At 37.1% G+C, this 18,972-nt stretch overlaps 1 protein-coding gene across 2 annotated transcripts in view; it reads right to left on the bottom strand.

Moving 5' to 3' along the window:
- The window catches only part of LOC129240200 (bifunctional heparan sulfate N-deacetylase/N-sulfotransferase), a 355,141-nt gene that overhangs the window by 96,590 nt on the left and 239,579 nt on the right, over positions 1-18,972 (bottom strand). For both annotated transcript variants that reach the window (XR_008582037.1, XM_054875832.1), the window contains exon 5: positions 9,384-9,587. Coding sequence is in view for 1 of the 2 variants with exons in the window: in XM_054875832.1 (XP_054731807.1) it covers positions 9,384-9,587 (204 nt within the window). In the remaining variant the exon portion in view is untranslated. The remainder of the gene's footprint in view (positions 1-9,383; positions 9,588-18,972) is intronic.

Genomic DNA, 18,972 nt, shown 5'->3' with positions numbered 1-18,972 from the left:
TTAGCCAGCCGCTACCAGATGATGGATACTCGCCCTATAATGATTTTAGTTCGTCGATACATTCTTATATTTTTAATCCACGTCGAAAACTGTGAAAATATTCGCACGAAAGCGTTCGGGAATTAATTCCATTTTTTGGCCGAGATAAATTTTTAAAGCAAAAACAAAACTGTAAACAAAACTAATATGGCTCACACATCAACAAGTTTTGAATGCTTTTAGTTACTCTAAATATGTCACCCTTTCCAATGGGAATGACAGATGACGAATGACGACGTAAGAAGTGCTCAGGGTCAAAAGTATAAATAACAACCCTCGTATATACTCGTATATGTGTAAGTGTGTGGAGTAATGCAATGGCAATCATATCACCGCATGCGTTTATTGAGCATCACATGGCACTGGCAGTCCCATCAACGTTAGGATTTGTAGTATGATTGTGGGATAAACAAAGAGCCTAGGACAAAATGGAATAACAGAGACAAGTTTAATAATGTGCGTGAGCACGGCACAGGTAACATGTTAACGGTACTGCCCGTTAATTCTCTCTCTCTCTCTCGGTGCGCTACTGTAAGCAAACGATTCGCTGGATTCGATACGTTTGAGACATATTAGCAAAGACTTGCACAACTTAAGCCAACCTACTACACTAGCATTACGTGTTTCTGCTGCCCTCAACTTAGTAAACATACGTCATTACGTCAATTGAGAGCCATGAAAGAATAACGCTGCCGTATCATTTGTTTACCTATTTTGAAGAATATTCCCCCAAATATTCCTTACAAAATAAATTTTTTGTGCAAACTTAAAACATACGGAATTGGGTCAAAGCAAAAATAAAGACATAGCAAATAGCATAGAAATAACCAAACAAAAACCATTGTAAAAACGGATGATAGAAAATACGCTGGTGCAATCGTGATGATGTGCTGAATAAAAACCTCTAAGTTTCTATGACAACAAAGTAACATCTAAGTCTTGGCTAAGCGAGCTCTTATTTGGCGGTGGAGGACGGCAAATATGTTGACTAGCAAAACATGTAGTTGCAGCGTATGCATCACACTCTAACAATTTTACATGAATGTATGTATGTATGTACTTATATGTTTTCCCTTTAGCGCATCCTTGGCTAAATCGACTACACTCCTCATTTTGAGTATTTATACTACGAGGGGGTAGAATAAGTACGCGTGTTAGAAATGGAGGCACCAGGTTTTCAAAAACAAAAATTATTTTTCAACTTAGTCGCCTCTTAGACAGATACACTTCTCCCAACGCCCATTTTTTTAACATCCCAAAAAAAAGGATTTCTCGAACTCTCCAAAATACGCTTCTATCTCGGCGATGAACGATTCCCGTTTGAACTAAATTCTTTTTCCGCGAGCCATTTCTTCATGTTAAGGAACAAGAAAGGGTCACAGGGAGTCAGATCGGGTGAATGCTGGGGTTGCGGCAGCAATTCATAATCCAATTCATGTAGTTTGGCGGCGACAACTCCGGATGAATGTGTTGGTGCGTCATCGTGGTGAAACAGTACCTTCTTTTTCGAAAAATGCGGTCGTGCCTGCTTCAATTTTTTGTGAAAGCGGTCCAGTAACTCACTGTTGTACTGTCCAGTAATCGTTCTTCCTTGTTCTAAAAAATCGATGAGGATGACGTCGTTCGCATACCAAAACATCGCCGACATGACCTTTCCGGTCGATGGGACCGTCTTCATCTTCTTTGGATCAGATTTGCCGCGGAAATATCCATTGTTTTAATTGTTGCTTAGTTTCTGATGTGTAATGATGAATCCAGGTTTCATCAACGGTGAAAACTCGACGCAAAACATTGCTTCGAATCTCGCCTAAAATGCTCCAAACACTGCTTCGAAGTTAGCAGCCGCATCCACTTGTTGTCCACCGTGATCAATCGCGGCACACATTGGGCCGACAATATTTTATACCCAACTTATGAAGTAAAATATTAATTGCCATTCCGGTCGACACATCTATGGCCTTTGTTACTTCGCGCACTTTCGTTCGTCGGTAAGCTAGAATCATGTCGTGGACTTTTAGAATGATTTCCTCGGTAACCACATCTGCCGGGCGTCCTGGTCGCTCCTCATTAAAAACAGATGTTCGTTTAAATTCGTTGAACTAAAATTTTACTATAGTCATAGATGGCGAAGCGCCACCATAGACAGCATCCAACTTTGCTTGTATCTCCTCGCATTTTTTCGCATCAAAATACAAAACCCGAAGCACCGAACGATTCTGCTGTTTTTCCATCTGAGCGAAAATCACGAAAGACGTCTTACTGAAATAGCTGCCACATCCAAACTAACCTATCAATTAGTCTGAAATTTGTTTTGCCGTCGTTTGATAGATGGCAGCACACGATGCTAACACCAACTTCCCTCAGGAACTCCTTTTGTCATCAAACTCCCTTGTAAATCACTAGTTTGTAACCCGATTTATTAAGCGCAGTTCCTTAGAATCAAAAGAGTTCAGTATATTTTCAGTGGCTTTGCTATTCAACCATTTTTGAAGAACCTTTATTGCTTTACCTAACAGGGCAGTTAAATTAGAAACATATAAGTAGGTAGGTGAAATGGTTGAGGTACCACTCTGGTACACCCCAAGTAGCACCGGTTTGATACCATTTAGAGACCTCCCACAGGAAAATATCTACAGCCAGCCTGAGCTGCTGTTATAATGGAGAAGATTAATGGGATTTAGTTTGGCGCACTGCGCCAGGCTTTCGAGGAAAGCAGCACCAAGTGAACTTAATCGTCTAGCTTCCAAACTCGAAAATTTAAAGAGAAAGTCTCCTTCTCTGAAAGGTCCCCATAGCTTCTGCAATGGCGGTTAAATGGTAAACCTGGCTTTTTCGCGTGTATGCCGTTCGTCTAATGACCGGTAAACACAGCGACGAGTTGGAAATTGAATGGCGTGAAGTCCCCCTTCTATTGTACTGTGACCAAAGGGTTTTCGAAATAGCTCCATCTTTTATGCGCTTACCTGAAAAATAAGTCGTGCAATTCCCCTTTAACAACTGTCAGGAGGAACAGATAAGCTTTAGCATTTCTCACGAAGCACTGCGTTTTCATGCTTCGCTTGTAAAATGTAAAATTGCTAAACCAATTTATAGTATTCTGATTTTGCTTTCATGAGAGGAGCTCTTAGATAAGCTTGGATCTTATATTTGTTTACTTTTTAGTTTTTAGTTTGTATAAGTTCCTAATTGTGTTCCTATTCTGTAAGATTTTATAATCATAAATTCAAATAAATGAATAAATAAGTGGTGTATTTGTAGTTACATGTATGTATGTATGTATGTATGCATTTAAATATGTATGCATGTATGCATGTATAACAAGCTACATTTGCACATATTAGCATATCTGTTAGTCGTCGTTAATTCCACAGTTAAGTTGTAGTAGCGAATATTTAAAAATTGTGTAACATATGTTAAGGCGTTGTAGCGTAATTTGTATTCTATCAATTCCCTGTGGTTGAGTGAGTATATACTGTATGGCGTTTACTACACGATGCGAACATAGTATGCATTTGTTGCGGTTGTTTCAGTGGCAACCCATTTCTGGTTGCGAAATTAATTCGCTGAATATTGCGGTTGCTCAATATTCGATGCACTCGTAGATAACAACAACAAGAATGGCGACAGTACAGCAACATCAATTGCAAGTGTATGAACCATATCCTCTAAATGAAGAACTAACTCATTGACTGACTGACTGACAGACTGATGTAAACAACAATAAGTCATTCAACTGTAACGAGCGCTGTGTATAATACATACCTACATACATACATACCATCCATCTTACCAATGTATTAATGTACATACCCCATTTACACGTGTAAACGCAATAACAATGCATCGAAATGGATTACTCTAAATACAAGAATGATGTAATGACTGTCGGAATATGTAAATGTGGGTCAATGATTTTGAAAATATTATTTCTTCTCTACGTTTTTTTTTTGTTTTTGAGAGAGCAGGATCATTCATAGATTATGTGGAAATCAAACGCTAAACGAAGAATGGGAAGAAGTAAAATCAGTAATATAAAATAATTGTGCGATTATTGTGCAATAACACTCATAAATTTATGTGGAATTCCATAGTTGATACAGGACTAATTGCGGACGCTTCTAAAGTTTATTTATGAAATAGAAAATAAACGAAAATGTTGTCATATGTGAGAAAGTACTAAATTTTACTGAAAACAAAACCTGGGTCAAATGAAAAAAAAAAAAAAATTTGGAGGTTTTAAAATCAAAGTTATGCTAAAGCCTTAAAAAAATACAAAGTTATATGCTATTTTTTTAAATATTTGGTAGTCGAAAAAGTCTTTTCGTATTTTGTCAATAGATGTCATTGGAGTCAGCTATCTCCAGTGCTACCAATCACATTGTGTCATATCATATAGAGTTAGAAAGGTGACATTTTAGGCTTCATTTAACTAAAAAAAAATTAAATTCGGAGAAGCTGAAAGAAAGTTACAGCTGTTCAAAAATGAGTTAAAATAATGAAGAAATTCGCTATATTTTGCAATTTTTGTATAAAAAAGAGAAGAATGCCACGCAAGCCACCAATGAAATTTGTGAAGTTTACGGAGACGATGCTGTATCAGTTAGTGTAGCACAACAACGGTTCGCTCGCTTCCGTTCTAGAAATTTCGATGTGAACGATGCACCTCGCTCCAGTCGACCTTTCGTTGAAAAAGTCGATGAAATTATGGAAAAGAAAGGTTACAAAAAAAAAGCTCGATGTTGGGGTACCACATGAATTGTCTGTGAAAAATTTAGTGGACCGAATTAACATCTGCGATTCTTTGCTGAAACGAAATGAAATCGAAGCATTTCTGAAGCGAATGGTAACAGGCGAAAAGTGGATCAAATACGACAATAATGTGCGAAAAAGATCATGGTGCAAGGGTGGTGAAGCTCAACAAATGGTCGCAAAGCCAGAATTGACGCCTCGAAAGGTTATGCTGTGTGTTTGGTGGGATTGGAAAGGAATCATCTACTATGAGCTGGTCCACCCTGCTCGAACCACTGACTCTACACTTTACTGTTAACAACTGATGAAATTGAAGCAAACAATCGAAAAAAACGGCCAGGACTGATCAGCAGAAAGGGCGTCGTCTTCCATCAGGACAACGCTAGGCCACACACATTTTTGATGACTCGGCAAAAACTGGGAGAGCTTGGGAAGTTTTGATGCATCCGCCATATAGCCCTGACCTTGCACCATCGGACTACCATTTGTTGCGATCAATGCAGAACTCCCTTAATGGAGTAAAGTTGGCTTCAAGAGAAGCCTATGAAAATTACTTGTCGCAGTTTTTCGGCGAGAAACCACAAAAATTTTACACTGATGGAATAATGTCTCTAGAAGAAAAATGGCAAAAGGTGGTCGACCAAATGGGTACATATTTGGTTTAATAAAGTTCATTATAAATATAAAAAAAATGAGTTGAAGTTTGATTAGAAATACGAAAAGACTTTTTCGACTACCCAATAATAATGAACATGTCTCTCAGGCAAATTATGCCGAAGACCATACTAATTTAGGGTCCCGGATTTTTTTCACAGGGAATTAAAATTTCTACATTTTGGCCGAGAGTGCAATAAATTTATCGAAAATATCACGTATAAAATGGCTTTAAATGAAATTTCTATGCTCAGCCTTCCAAGGTAGAATTTAATGAGAGCTTCTTTTTGTAGATTTTAACCCTCTTAGACCCTTTCTTAAAAGAGTTGTAATGCAAACCCGTTGAAAACGCAATTAGACGGTTAAAATGGACCAAGAAAATTTTAAGCAAGCAATTTTACGAGGGGTCACTGTGGATAAAAAGCTTGCACGGCTTAAGATAAGTGCATAAAAAGCGAATATTTACACATTTGGCACAGGTTCATTGCGAACACTCACACATATGAGGGTTTCCCTCTTTTGCTACATAACTGACGTTTTTCTTTTTCAATAAAGTAAAAGTGGATTTTCCGTAATTTGTAGTAGCTAAATCGGGTCAAAATATTGCTGAAATATTGTTTTTGTTTTTATTTTAATAAAATATTATAAGGCACTTGGTTGGTTGGTTGGTTAGAGTGGTGATTTATCCAGAATCCAACTAGCGCTTCCGCACCATTTTGTTGCCACATCCTCGTTACCAAATTGTTACACAGTTATTTGCAGCATGACTATATCTAGTCTGTGCGGTTTAGGTCCGTTATTAGGTTGTTGACGTCTAAGCCAGACAGTTGCTCGAGACTCTCGAACAGCGGTTTGCCCAGGGTTAACATTCTGTCCTTCCACAGGGCAGGGCATTCACAGAAGAAATGGAAGATTGTTTCTTTTTTCTCCGGTTGTTTACAACTATGACAGTATATGTTGTGAGGGATGCCCATTTTGGCGGATTGTTCTCCGATAGACCAGAAGCCAGTTATGGCTGCCGTAAGTCTACAGGTGTCTTTATTAATGTCGACGATTGCTTGAGGTTGTAGGTGGGCCATAACGTTCTGCTGATTTTGCATTTCGTCTGGTCTCTCCATCTACAATCTGCAATTCGAAGGTATTTTAGGGAAATTGCATTCTTGACCGCACCTAGTGGAGTGAATACTGGTACTGCAAGAGCGCATCAGCTTTTTCGTTACCTTCTATGTTCCGGTGTCCCGGGACCCAAATTATGGTTACTCTATGGTTTTCACTCAAGTTGGTGAGGCTATTCCTACTTTGCTCCACCACTTTAGATGTTGTTATAGTCGCTTCCAGCGCCTGGATTGCAGCTTGGCGATGTAGAAATAGCAATATTGCCCTTAAAAGAGAAATCTGCGATTAGTAACCTACAGGCTTCCCCAAGTGCTAGTACTTCCTCTTGGAAGACGCTGCTGGTATTAGGGAGACGCACAGATTTTCAATTCCAAGTCTATGAGAATATATACCAGCTCCAACATCACAATCCATTTTACTGCCATCTGTATAGACTGTAGTGTCGAAGTTGTTTAGAGAGAATCCCTTATTCCATTCTTTTTTTTAGATGGAAAGAGTGTGGCAAAATTCCTATTGAACGTTACCATCGGGACGATGTAGTCAGTCCTCACCGAGGTTAACTGAGTTTGTCGCGATAACAGACTAGCGTGACCATAAGTTTTTCCTTTCCAGCGACCCGCTTCATTTAACCTAAACGCACTCATGGTTGCCGTCTTCTTTATATGTAGGTCTATTGGAATAACGTGTGTCACTGCATTGAGAGCCTCTCTAGGACATGATCTGATTGCACCGACCGTTATTGCACAGGCTGATCTTTGTATTCTGCCGAGTAATTTGGTATTGTACTCTCTCCCTAGAGCTTTCCACCAAACTACCGAACCATACGATAAAATGGGTCGTATAACCGCCTTATACAGCCATAATGTATGCTTAGGTTGAAGACCCCATCTTCTTCCAAGCATACGTTTGCAGGCATATAAAGTAATTTCTGCTTTCCTTACCCGTTCTTCGATGTTTAACTTCCAGCTAAGTTTGGAGTCCAAAATTACCCCTAAGTACTTTGCATTGGTTGATAAAGACAGAGTTTGTCGGTTGATATTTGGTAGGGTAAAAGTTGGTACCTTGTATCTGGTGGTAAAAAGGCACTTATTAAGGCACTCTTTCTTATTAACTTCGACTACTATATATAGTTTCCGTCGGGGTAGTTTTAAGCGCAGAAGTACAAAACCCTTGCCATATTAGGTTCTTTTCGGTAACTTTTGCTTGATATCAACCCATCCACTGTCCCACTGTAACACATTTTTATTTTTTCTTTATGTAGAAATCTAGCGCCTGCCCCTCGGTAGGCAATGACAAACCAACGAGTGTATTTCTGGCATCAAAAAGCTCCTCATCAAAAACTATTTGCCTTTCGGAATCAGCTTAAAATTTGATTTTCCTCTATTTGTGAAACAACACCAAGACGCCCGCCACAAATAGGAGGAGGAGCTCGGCCAACCAGTAAAAAAGGATGTAAGCTCCAATTATATACTTGTACATTGTATAATATATTTAACTGCGAACCCGGTAATATTCTAGAGTCGATTTGACGTAATTTTCAGCATTCATTACAATGCACTCAACAAAATCTCGGAGCAATCGGTCATACACTTTTCGCAACCTTGTCTTTCCAACCTTCATCAGCCTTTCAGTTATTTTGGGATTTTATTTTTCTGCATGTTTTTGAATTATTCTTCTATTCACTCTTTGTATAATTGAAGCACTTAATCTTCCTTTTTTTATTGCAGGAAAGAAATAAGGACCGATGATGCCGTTGGTGTTCTATGAGCTTCGGGAACAGATTTTTCAAAGTAAGTTTACGCAATTTGGAAACGTTGGTTGGTGTGGAAACGTCTGTAGTGAACAGAAATGTCAACACAATTTGCCATTCTTAGCCGTCAAACCATAGTTTTCGATACCGATAGTTCTCTCATGCAGCTAAAAAACACCTGATATTATTTTGTTTGCACCATTTCTACTAACTTTCTTGGCTTGCTCCCTGTAAGAAATTTCTTTGTCGGGGCAGGTTTGTCACTTAAGTCCATGAGATCGAAGAGGAAATCTCTGCGAATAGAAGTGTGCAGCATTTTACTACGTATTTCCTTCTAAAACAATGTTATGATGAAACTGCAGCAAAAATAAAAGAAAGCACACTGGTAGAAAAAAAATAATTATTAATACGCTCAAACAGTAAACAGAAGTGTGATCAAACGACTACTTTGCAAGAAATTTGAATTTGAAAGGAGCAGTTTTTTCGGTACTGCGCTTAAAAGTATTTAGAAAAATTGTTAATGATTTTTTGTTTAGTTCTTATATTTAACATTTAAAGACAAAGAGCTCGAAAAAAATTTCCAAATTGGTATGCATTCTCCAATATACCATTTCCTATTTTCTTCTTAAAAATGTGATAAAACATAGACAGTCTAACAGTTTACAATAATTTCTTTTTATTCAGAAGAGGTAAACCATTCACTTAATTTGTAAAATTAATTTTTTTCTATGGCTACCTAATCGGACCTCTCCAAGCGCACCTTCTCAATCCAATTTGAAATACATTCACCACAGTTTCGGCATCTATCTCACCAGTAGCGTGAGCAATACTTTGAAATATTTTGAATAATTTCAACCAAATTTTCAAACTCACAAAACAAAAGTCGCACTGTCAAATCATATAAAGCAATTAGAGATTAAAGTATCCTGTAATTTGTTGCTCGGCCAAACAACCAACAATTACACCCGTTGTTTGCGCCAATTATATTATATGTATATACCTATGTGTATGTAGGTATGTATAAAATTGGTTGCCCACATTGAAATAATTTAACCCATAGCGGATGAATACTCACTTTATTCTATTGTAGACCAACAGTTCAGCAATATCCCGTCCAAGCCCTGAGTAGGTTGTCTCCACGAATACCAGCACTTTCGGATCGATGCGCAGTCGCGCCTCAGAACGATGATCGGGCGCTCTTGATGATTCCCGCGTGTGCTTCCCGCTAACCATACGACAGTTAATAAGAGGTGAAGGGCGGGTGTCACGCTGAATTAAACTGTAACAACAAATTTGAATAAAAATTGAATTAAAATAAATAAATGAAATGACTGATGACACAAAATGGCATAATAACATAAATTTACATAGTTGTGAGTGTAAGTGAGATGATGCCACCTCCTGCAGCCCAGCAGGAAAATCTTATAGTCGTTTATATAAAAGTGAAAGTAGGTGTGTATGTGGTCTATAGGCCACTAAATCGCTGAACCTGAATTTCATGTAATTTTGGTGGGTTGTTATGATGATGGATAAAGAAAGGATCCGTAAGGTGTTCAGATATTCATAAAAATCATATTTAGAGAACAATTTGGTTCATACGTGCACAGTCAAATATGAGTTAAACAAAGATACATAATTTAGAAAAGGAGTATATATAGTAAAATCAAACTAAATATTTGTTACGATGCCCGCCAGATATGCTCCATATTGAAAAAGCGAAGATACGTAATTTTTAATTTTATGTTGAGATTTATCGGAGCCACAAGGCACAGGCAACTTCCAATCTTTTTTTTTTTGGTAAATTCAATAAAAAATACATTAATGGGTGTTTAAATGGTAGAGATACGCTCATTAAAGCCTCTGTTGCTTATTTCCTATACTCACCTTTCGGTGATAAGCCCTCTTGATCCCTAGCACTTCTTTGAACGATCGGGCAATCAACCCTGGTGTAGTAAAAGGAGTGAGAGGCAAACGAGAGCGAGAACATTTCCGTGTCTGTGCATCAATTCAGATGCAGCTGAGATCGGGTAAGCTCATGTAGCATACGGCTCCCTAAATGCGATTAAACAGGCAAAATTGGTCGATCGAAAGTTTTCCGTACGTATCTCATTGACGCATGCGGGGTTGCGCATAAAACAACAACACTCAAGATTGAAATATTAGCTTTCTTAAACAAATGTCTCCGCAAAATGTGAGAGAATATTCACGCTCTCACAAACAACATACCCACTAATGAAATCCCAACTACCAACTGGAAATCAAAAAGAAATGTGGTCTGAATTGGTCACACAAACAACAGCAGCATAGCAAAAATGGCTATTTAATGGATTCCAGAAGAGAAAAGAGGTCGTCATCGCCCAAAGAGGACGTGATACGCAATGAAAGTGAACGATTCGGTTCCTGAAGTCAAATGAGGAACTATGCGTATGATGCGTATGATAGAAGCCGTTGGAAGATACTAATTTCCGTGCTTTTTTGCATGCACTTCTTGAATTCTATTAGTTAATTTCTTGTTTGTTCAAATAATATTAAGCATATTTGAAAATTTGTGGTACTTTTTTCAAAATAAAAAAATATTTGGAAATTCCTGCCCCAAAACAAATGAACATCAAATAATAGTTTCAAACTGAAAAATACGTAAATATATGATACTTGTAGAACAGTTCTGTTTGTGGCTTGGTAAATATTCGGTACCTGACTTTTTGTGAACCACCCTTGCGTACTCTATAAAAAGAAGTATGCTCAGGTAACATCAAAAATATTCCATAGCCTTTTATGTTGTTAGGCCTAACAAGCATATTGAATTTGAGTAATGAACACTATACAAGGGGGATTCAAAAATTAGGGTGACTTCATTTTTCTCCAAAAATATTATTTACTTCTCAGTATTTATTTTGTCCTCTTCAATGTGATCCTCTTTAGATATGTTTGTAATACATTTACGGCAACGCTTTTCCAGATTACGGTGTTATTTTTGGCCACAAAATTCTTATTTTTCTAACTGATCTATTTTTTTCGATTTCGAAAATCACCGAGCATACAAAAACAAGTTTAGTCTTAGTATCAGTCAAAAATCCATCAACCAAGTTACAAGTACATGGACTGAAAATTGGAATATAGAAGTGAATAAAACCAAATTAGTTCACGTGGATTTCATTAAAAAAAAATTTAATAAACCTGATTGTATTCCGTCAACGATAGTGTCATATGCCAATAGCGCCAAGTATCTAGGCATGACTTTGAATGTAAAGCTCAACTGGAAAGAGCGTATCAAAATCAAAGCAGTTGAACTCAATTTCAAAAGCTGAAGCTTGACTGATTAATTGGCAGAAATTCTGGCTGCCAACTCAAAACAAGCTCCTCATGGACAACTAAGTGCTAAAACCGGTGTGGACCTACAGGTATGGTCTTCAATTATGCGGATATACCGCAAAGGCCAATACTGATATTATACAGCGTTTCCAAAACAAAGCAATCACGGGAATCGCTAAATCTCCCTGATGGCGTGCATAATTAAGATCTGCACAAGAATTTAGCCATAAGAACTGTATCAGATTCAGCCAATATCTTTGCAATGAAACAAGCCGAAAGGATAAAAACAAACAATAATTCAGAAGCTGCCGTACTAAGTGATGAAGGAACTTTTACAAGAAGATTAAAGAGGAAAAAACCTCTTTCTTAGCGTGCACCATTGCTTTCGCAACTATCTTTCTCTTTCTTTCTTCTTTTTGGGGTCATCGATAACCGAATCGGTCCATCTTGACTTTGGTCTTCCCTTAGTTGGCTTCTGATACAATTGCTTCTGAAAGGCTCGGTTTGGTGCTCCTTGTGTTGGTATTCTTTATACATGTCCAAGTCGACGTATTCGTTGTGCTTTTATGTATTTTATGGTATTTTAACCCTTTATAGGTTGTTCAGGTTCTAGATTGTATCGAATACGACATGTGCCATCTGCCAACATGATTGGGCCATATAGTTTTCGCAAAATTTTCCTTTGGAATGTTGCTATTAGGTTCACATCATTCATTTTCATCGGTCATACTTCAAAGTCGTATGCCCCGATTGGGCGTAGGAGAGTAAGATACACATACTTTATTTTTGGTCTCTCGACAGGAGTTTAGACTTAAATACCTTTAAATGTGGGACCGACGTATGCCCTGTTTGCAGCTTGTAGTCTAGATCTTGTATAGCCATTGCTGTGCCATCGTTGGCGCTAAGCACCAGTCCAAGATATTTAAATTCTTCTATGTCTTCGAAATAAGACCAGCTTGGTTTGTTTTTTGATTTTGTTCGCAGCATATACTTGATTTTGTTGAGATTAATTTGTAGTTCAACTTGCAGTGCCCTCTTTTCTAGGTTGCTACGTAGCGGGTAATTATGGCTATGTCTATATTTGCATACATATGCCTATATTTGCATACTGCTGTTGAATATATATTTTTGTGAATCGTAATGATGAGCTACTTCATCTGGGTTGAAAACCAAGGATCACAGGGCATCTCATTGATTAACTCTAGAGATCACTTTGAATGGGTCTGACAGGTCGTTTTAAGGTACTTGACCACCTTATAAGTTTCAAAAAATTAAATTTTTTTTTTTTACATTTTTTCAATCCTTATACTTTTAAAAATCATCACCTGAAACTGTTTTTTTAAATTCGAATTCTAACAAAGTGAAATCAGTGAAAATGTGCAGGCGCATCCTGCACTCATTACTTGCTGACTCAGCGGAAAGAAAATAGCAAGTTTTAACTTTAAACGCGTTTTTCCAGAAATTACTTTTTTTCGAATGGCGGACACTTTATCTCCGAAACTGCTTAGCCGATTTTAATGATTTTGGTCTTGTTTTATTTGTTAAGATGTTTTGTATGCCAATGTGGTACATTTTGCAAAAAAAAAGTTAATAAAGTATTGCTTTTTAAGCATAACATTGTGAAAAACAGGGGTGTTTTCTTAACTTTTTTTCAAACATCCGCCATTTTTTTATTATTTTTTTTTTTTTGTCAGTTTGTGGTAAATTCTCACGCAAGGAACCTTCCTTTTGAAAATTTTGTTTCTCTCTTTTGTTTTAGAATTACCATTTCTAAGATTAACTGTCCGCCGCAAAACATGATTTTCTTCAGGCCTCGACTTTGGCGCCTCCTGGATATTTGTTAAAAAAAGAAATTTTAATAAATCAATTTTTTTTTGTATTATATAAGCTCTAAATAAAAATTAAAAAAAAAAAATTATTTTAATATATTATACAGAACATGAAAAAAAAATTATTGAATATGTTGTACTTTTTAGCTTTCCAAGGTGGTCAAGTACCTTAAACAAGAACATTGCTAATTGTATTTTGTGGTGTAATGTTCACCAAGTTTGGTAATTTTACTGTGATGGCATTTCTTATAAGCGAGGTTTAATTTTGGCTTGGTTCAAGTTACCAAATGTCTCTTTAAAATCTACAAATAGGAAGTGTAAATTAATATTGTATTCTGAAAAATGTTCAAAACTCTGACCGATAGTGAAACATTGATCGACAATTCGGCAATTATGAGGCTCTTCGCTAGGGTCTCTTGCACCTCGTCTATTGTTGGTGCTTCAATGCTGCTCTCGGGGCATAATACACTAAGTGCTCGTGTTCAATATCGCTTTGTTTATTTAGTAACTCGTTGAAGTGTTCCTTGCATCTTTGTAGTGAGAGGGCGTTTCAATAAGTAGCTGTGTTTGATAACAGGGGACGTTTCTGAGGGAAGTTGGTGTTAGCATCGTGTACTGCCATTTATCAAATAACACAAAATAAATTTCAGATTGATTGATAGGTTAGTTTGGGTTTTGCTCTATTCGATTAAGACGTGTTTCGTGATTTTCGCAAAGATGGAAAAAGAGCAGAATCGTTCGGTAATTTCCTTCTTATTTATGGATGGAAAGAAATACGAGGAGATATAAGCAAAGTTGGATGCTGTCTATGGGGAAGCTCACCATCTCTAACTACAGCTAAATATTGATTAAACGAATTTAAATGTGGGCGAACAGACGTTATTACCGAGGAAATCATTAGAAAGTTCCCGACATGATTCTCCCTGATCGACGAACGCAAGTGCGTGAAGTAACAGTGGCCATTGGTGTGTCGACCGACCGGAAGGGCAATTAATATTTTACATGATAAGTTGGCGATGAAAAAATTGTCCGCCCGATGGGTGCCGCGATTGTTCACAAGCAACAGCAAGCTGATGCGGCTGTTAACTTCGAAGTAGTGTTTGGAGCTATTGAAGAGAGATTCGAAGGAATTTTTGTACCGAGTTGTCACCGTTGACGAAACGTGGATTCATCATTACAAACCAGGAACAAAGCAACAATCAAAACATGGATTTCTCTCGGTGAATCTAAAAAAGTCGCAAACAGTCCCATCGGTCGCAAAGGTTGTGGCGATGATTTTTTTGGGATGCGAACGGCATCATCCTCATGGATTCTTTAGAAAAAGGAAGAACGATCACTGGACAGTGCAACAGTGAGTTATTGGACCGCTTTTGCAAAAAGTTCCACATTCATCCCGAGTTGTCGCCGCCAAACTGCATGAATTGCTGCCGCACCCCCTGTATTTACCCGGTCTGACTCCCTGTGCCCTTTTCTTGTTCGCTAACATGAAGAAATGGATCGCGAGAAAAAATGTTGTTCAAAAGAGGAAGTTGTGGCTGAACAGAGGCGTATTTTGGAGAGTTTGAGAAATCCTTGGATTTGGAGGTGTTCAAAAAGTGACCGGTGTGTTGGGAGAAATGTATCTTTCTAAAAGGGACCTTGTTGGAAAAGAATTTTTATTTTTATTTTGAAAAATGGTGTCTTCTAACACGCGTACTTATTGGACCTCCTCGTATTCTATCTTTGTTTTTGATGGTAACGCCATTTTATGCTGTTCATGTTTTTGTTGTTGATATGTTGCACACAAGATTTGATTTTTTGAAGCATTCCTCAATACTTAGTTGCTAGTATTTCATGATTTCAATTTGAATTTTATTAATTGAAAATTACTTATTAGTCCTAAAAATTAAATACAAACAGGATATGCCACAAAACAAACAATCGAAAATCGAATGCACGCGAAATTTTGAAAGCCTTATTTTTGAACACACCTAACAATTTATTATTATTATTAATGTTTTTTCTAATTTATTGTTTGTACAAGTGCCCATTGTGTAACAACCAACTCCAACGTAGGCCGTGCTTATGCTAATTTGTATGTAGAAATTAACTCGAGTTCTTAAAATTAAATGCTAGTTTGAAATCTCTCAAAACCGCATGTAGCAGCTAAGTAAATTATTATTTCCAGGATCGCGCGCTGTTAAATTCCCCAGTCGCTTCTTGTTCCGAGTCGAAGACACGCACCAGCAACAGTTTGCAGCCAGTGGATTTCCCTGCAGGGATAAAAAATTATAACTCTTTCCATAACACATATACAGACATAGATATACATATATATGTAATATCTGTATATGCGCACGTTCATGCATATGCGTGCTATTAGTATGCAATGCATGCGTGAATTTCGAAAGCTGTCGTTGCAGAGTTGAGCGATGAGATTGCTGTTTTTACGGTGTTCTGACGAAAAACAACAACAAAAACAACAAATGATATAAACAATAAAACAAAATTGTTTGTACGCATTTGCATAAAAGTTGTGACACAAACACGCGCACACGCACACATGTCACACATGACACGCCGCTTGCTACTAGCACGCGAGTACAGAGAATTCAGCGCGAGGGGCTGAATGCCGGAAATGCAATTACTCTACAACTAAGTAATAAAAGTAAATTAGCATAAACCTGGCAAAGTTTTTCCGACATCACACAACCCAAACCCTCTCATCACACAAACGCACACACTCACACACACAAGTGATATCCATGCATGCTGCCGCTAAACATTGACCGGGTGAAGGTGGCATTGCGAGCATGTCGTTGGCTGTGTTTGTTATTTTTGCCTTTTGTGATTTTATGTTTTTTTACCTTAATTGCAGAGCAAGGCAAAGTTTTGCATTTTTTGCCATTTACTACGAAATATTCTACCTATTTTGCTGCTGTTGTTTGTATTAGCTTGGCTACTAATGTGGCTGCTTTGTGTTTTACTTTGTATTTGTATTTACACTTTACACACCACCTTTAGGCGCTATATGCGTATGTATGCGCGCCTTTCTTCCGCTTCCGTTCGTTCACACTACTGTGTGATATGCGCCTCCAATACTATCTCTTTGCGTTTGGACGGATTTCAACCCGTTTGCACAGGCGATGTTCGCCCAATGTATGGAATTTTAATGCACTGTTCAGGGTGCTTGTGGTTGTTATTGTTGTGTTTTTGTGATCGTTTGCGTATTCAATACACTTACACATGCAACACTGCACTAAAAAGATAATGTGTATGTGTGCATGCTTTCTTTTTATTTATGTGTAAATGGATTTGGTTTTAATATGAACATTTTTGCGAATAGAAATTTAGAGTAAAAAGCTTTCACTTGCTCATCCAAACATCATTAGCCATACTTTTATTTTTTTTTAATTTTGCGTTACAAGTTATGTTCGTTTGAAATATGAAATTATAATATTTTTTTTAATGGAGTTATTTTTATTGAATCTTTTTTTTTTGTGAACTTTTTGCTTTCGGTACTAATTTTCAACAATTCACAAATCCGCTTCAATTTGAGATTTATGTTTTAATTCTGAAGCTCAAACTACAAAAACCATTCTAATACGAATTACTAACATAAATTAAACACTTCGAGTCGAAATTTTAACATAGCAGCCGTATTTCTCCCCACATTTTCTATCATCTTGTCAGTTTTAATTAAGGGAGAAATTATTACTACTATTAGATTAATCGGCCCAACTCGGAATAAAAAAACAGAACACAGAATAAAAAAAGTATTGATCAGAAAGATACTCAGTTTGTAAAAGAACGCCATATACCGGGTGCTGTAACTTCGCGAAACCATTATTTTTATTTTGATCTTTTCCAGATAAGGAGGACTACAATTTACTCAAGAAATGAAGAGACATGCATCGTCGCTATACTCGTATAAGCAAGTCGCTCATCCACTTAGAAACCTCTAATTTTCTTAAGTTCCCCAGTTTATAAGGTCTGCCGTGAATTGGAGGCATTAGCAATATTTTTTGGTACGATAAAAGCTGGAACATACACACAGATTTTCATATACCTATGATCCATAACGAAATCAAAAATGGCGAAAAAAATCTAAACAAAAAATTAAGAGCCACTCACTACTGCTCTCGTCTACACAATATGCACGTCACGTCTGGAACCAAGAGACCGGCCAGCGTTACATGGAGAAACGTAGGCCCTTATTATGAGCAACATTCGATCTTCGACTGCAGTCGAAAGTGCTGATCGAACGAATTTTCATTTGGTATTATGGTGCTCATTCGTTGAAGAATAGGACTATTGTGAATTTCGATCGCTCGACGCATTTACAATAGATAATTTTTCTCAGCTGATACAGCAAATCAAAATAAAAGAAAAACCGATTGTGTTGAAATTCTTTGCTAACAATATTTTTAAAAGTTAAAAAAAGTATTTTTTGTGAAAATGAGTACAACGGAGTTGTGGTTCGACGATTCATCGGACGATGAAAGATTAGTGAACTAGCTAGAAGTAGAAAACAGTTGAGGGGCGCATCCAACCCCCTAGAAATGGCTTTCACTGAGTAAGTTTAGAATTTTCAAAATGTGTTGACGTACTTAATATTACAGAAATTTCCTTACAGATTTTTAAAGAACTTTAGATTATCTAAAGAGGCGTTTATAAACCTACTGTCCAGTACAGAAAACCCGTTGCAGCAGTGCACTCGAGCCAAATCCAAGCGAGAAGTATCATTGAGAGAACAATTGGAGTCCTGAAAAATCGATTTAGATGTTTATTGCAGGCAAGAGCTCTTCACTATTCTCCAAAAAAAGCAACAAAAATTATTAATGTATGTGCAGCTTTGCACAACATTTGCTTGTTTTATAATGTTCAACTTCCGGATGAAGAGTTATCCGATGAGACCCTCAACGATCATGCTGAAGATATTGAAGTGGAATCAAATAACGGAGAAGCAGAAAACATAAGAAATGAAATTCTTAGAATATTATAGAAAAATCTTAAAAGTATTAAATAGAAACTTTTACGCCACAGTTTCTGTTTTATTTTTGTTATAAATTTTCTTTATTCAATTATTCGTCATTCGAAAAAAAAGGGAAAATAAAAATGTATTTCTACAAACATCACAAAAAAACCATTATTAACCTTAACCAATTTTGCTGCCGTTCTAACTGGTGGTCCAAATCAATTCAGCTCCGTTGTAAACTCCTCCTATTTTTTTGCTGCTTGAACTTTCGTGTAAATCCTTTTTGCGAATTGTGGATTCTCTTCCATTAATGCAATCCGCCTTTCTAATTGCTGTTTGGTACTCACGACTTTCGACCTGCATAAAATTAACAAAATTAGTATATGTTTATTATTTGGTTACTATAAAACAATAAATAATCGCAAACAACTTACATTTTAACTAATTTTCCCACAATACGCTACACAATCGAAAGCAAATTTGCATTCGACTCTTAATTCGGTAAACAACGAAAATTTCGATAGGGTTGCACCGCTCATAATACCAAATTGACATTCGATTTTCCA

Source organism: Anastrepha obliqua, chromosome 3 (genome assembly GCF_027943255.1).
Source record: "Anastrepha obliqua isolate idAnaObli1 chromosome 3, idAnaObli1_1.0, whole genome shotgun sequence".
Lineage (NCBI taxonomy): Eukaryota > Metazoa > Arthropoda > Insecta > Diptera > Tephritidae > Anastrepha > Anastrepha obliqua.
Note: the sequence above shows the minus strand (reverse complement) of the source record. Positions and strands in the feature narration are given on the sequence as shown.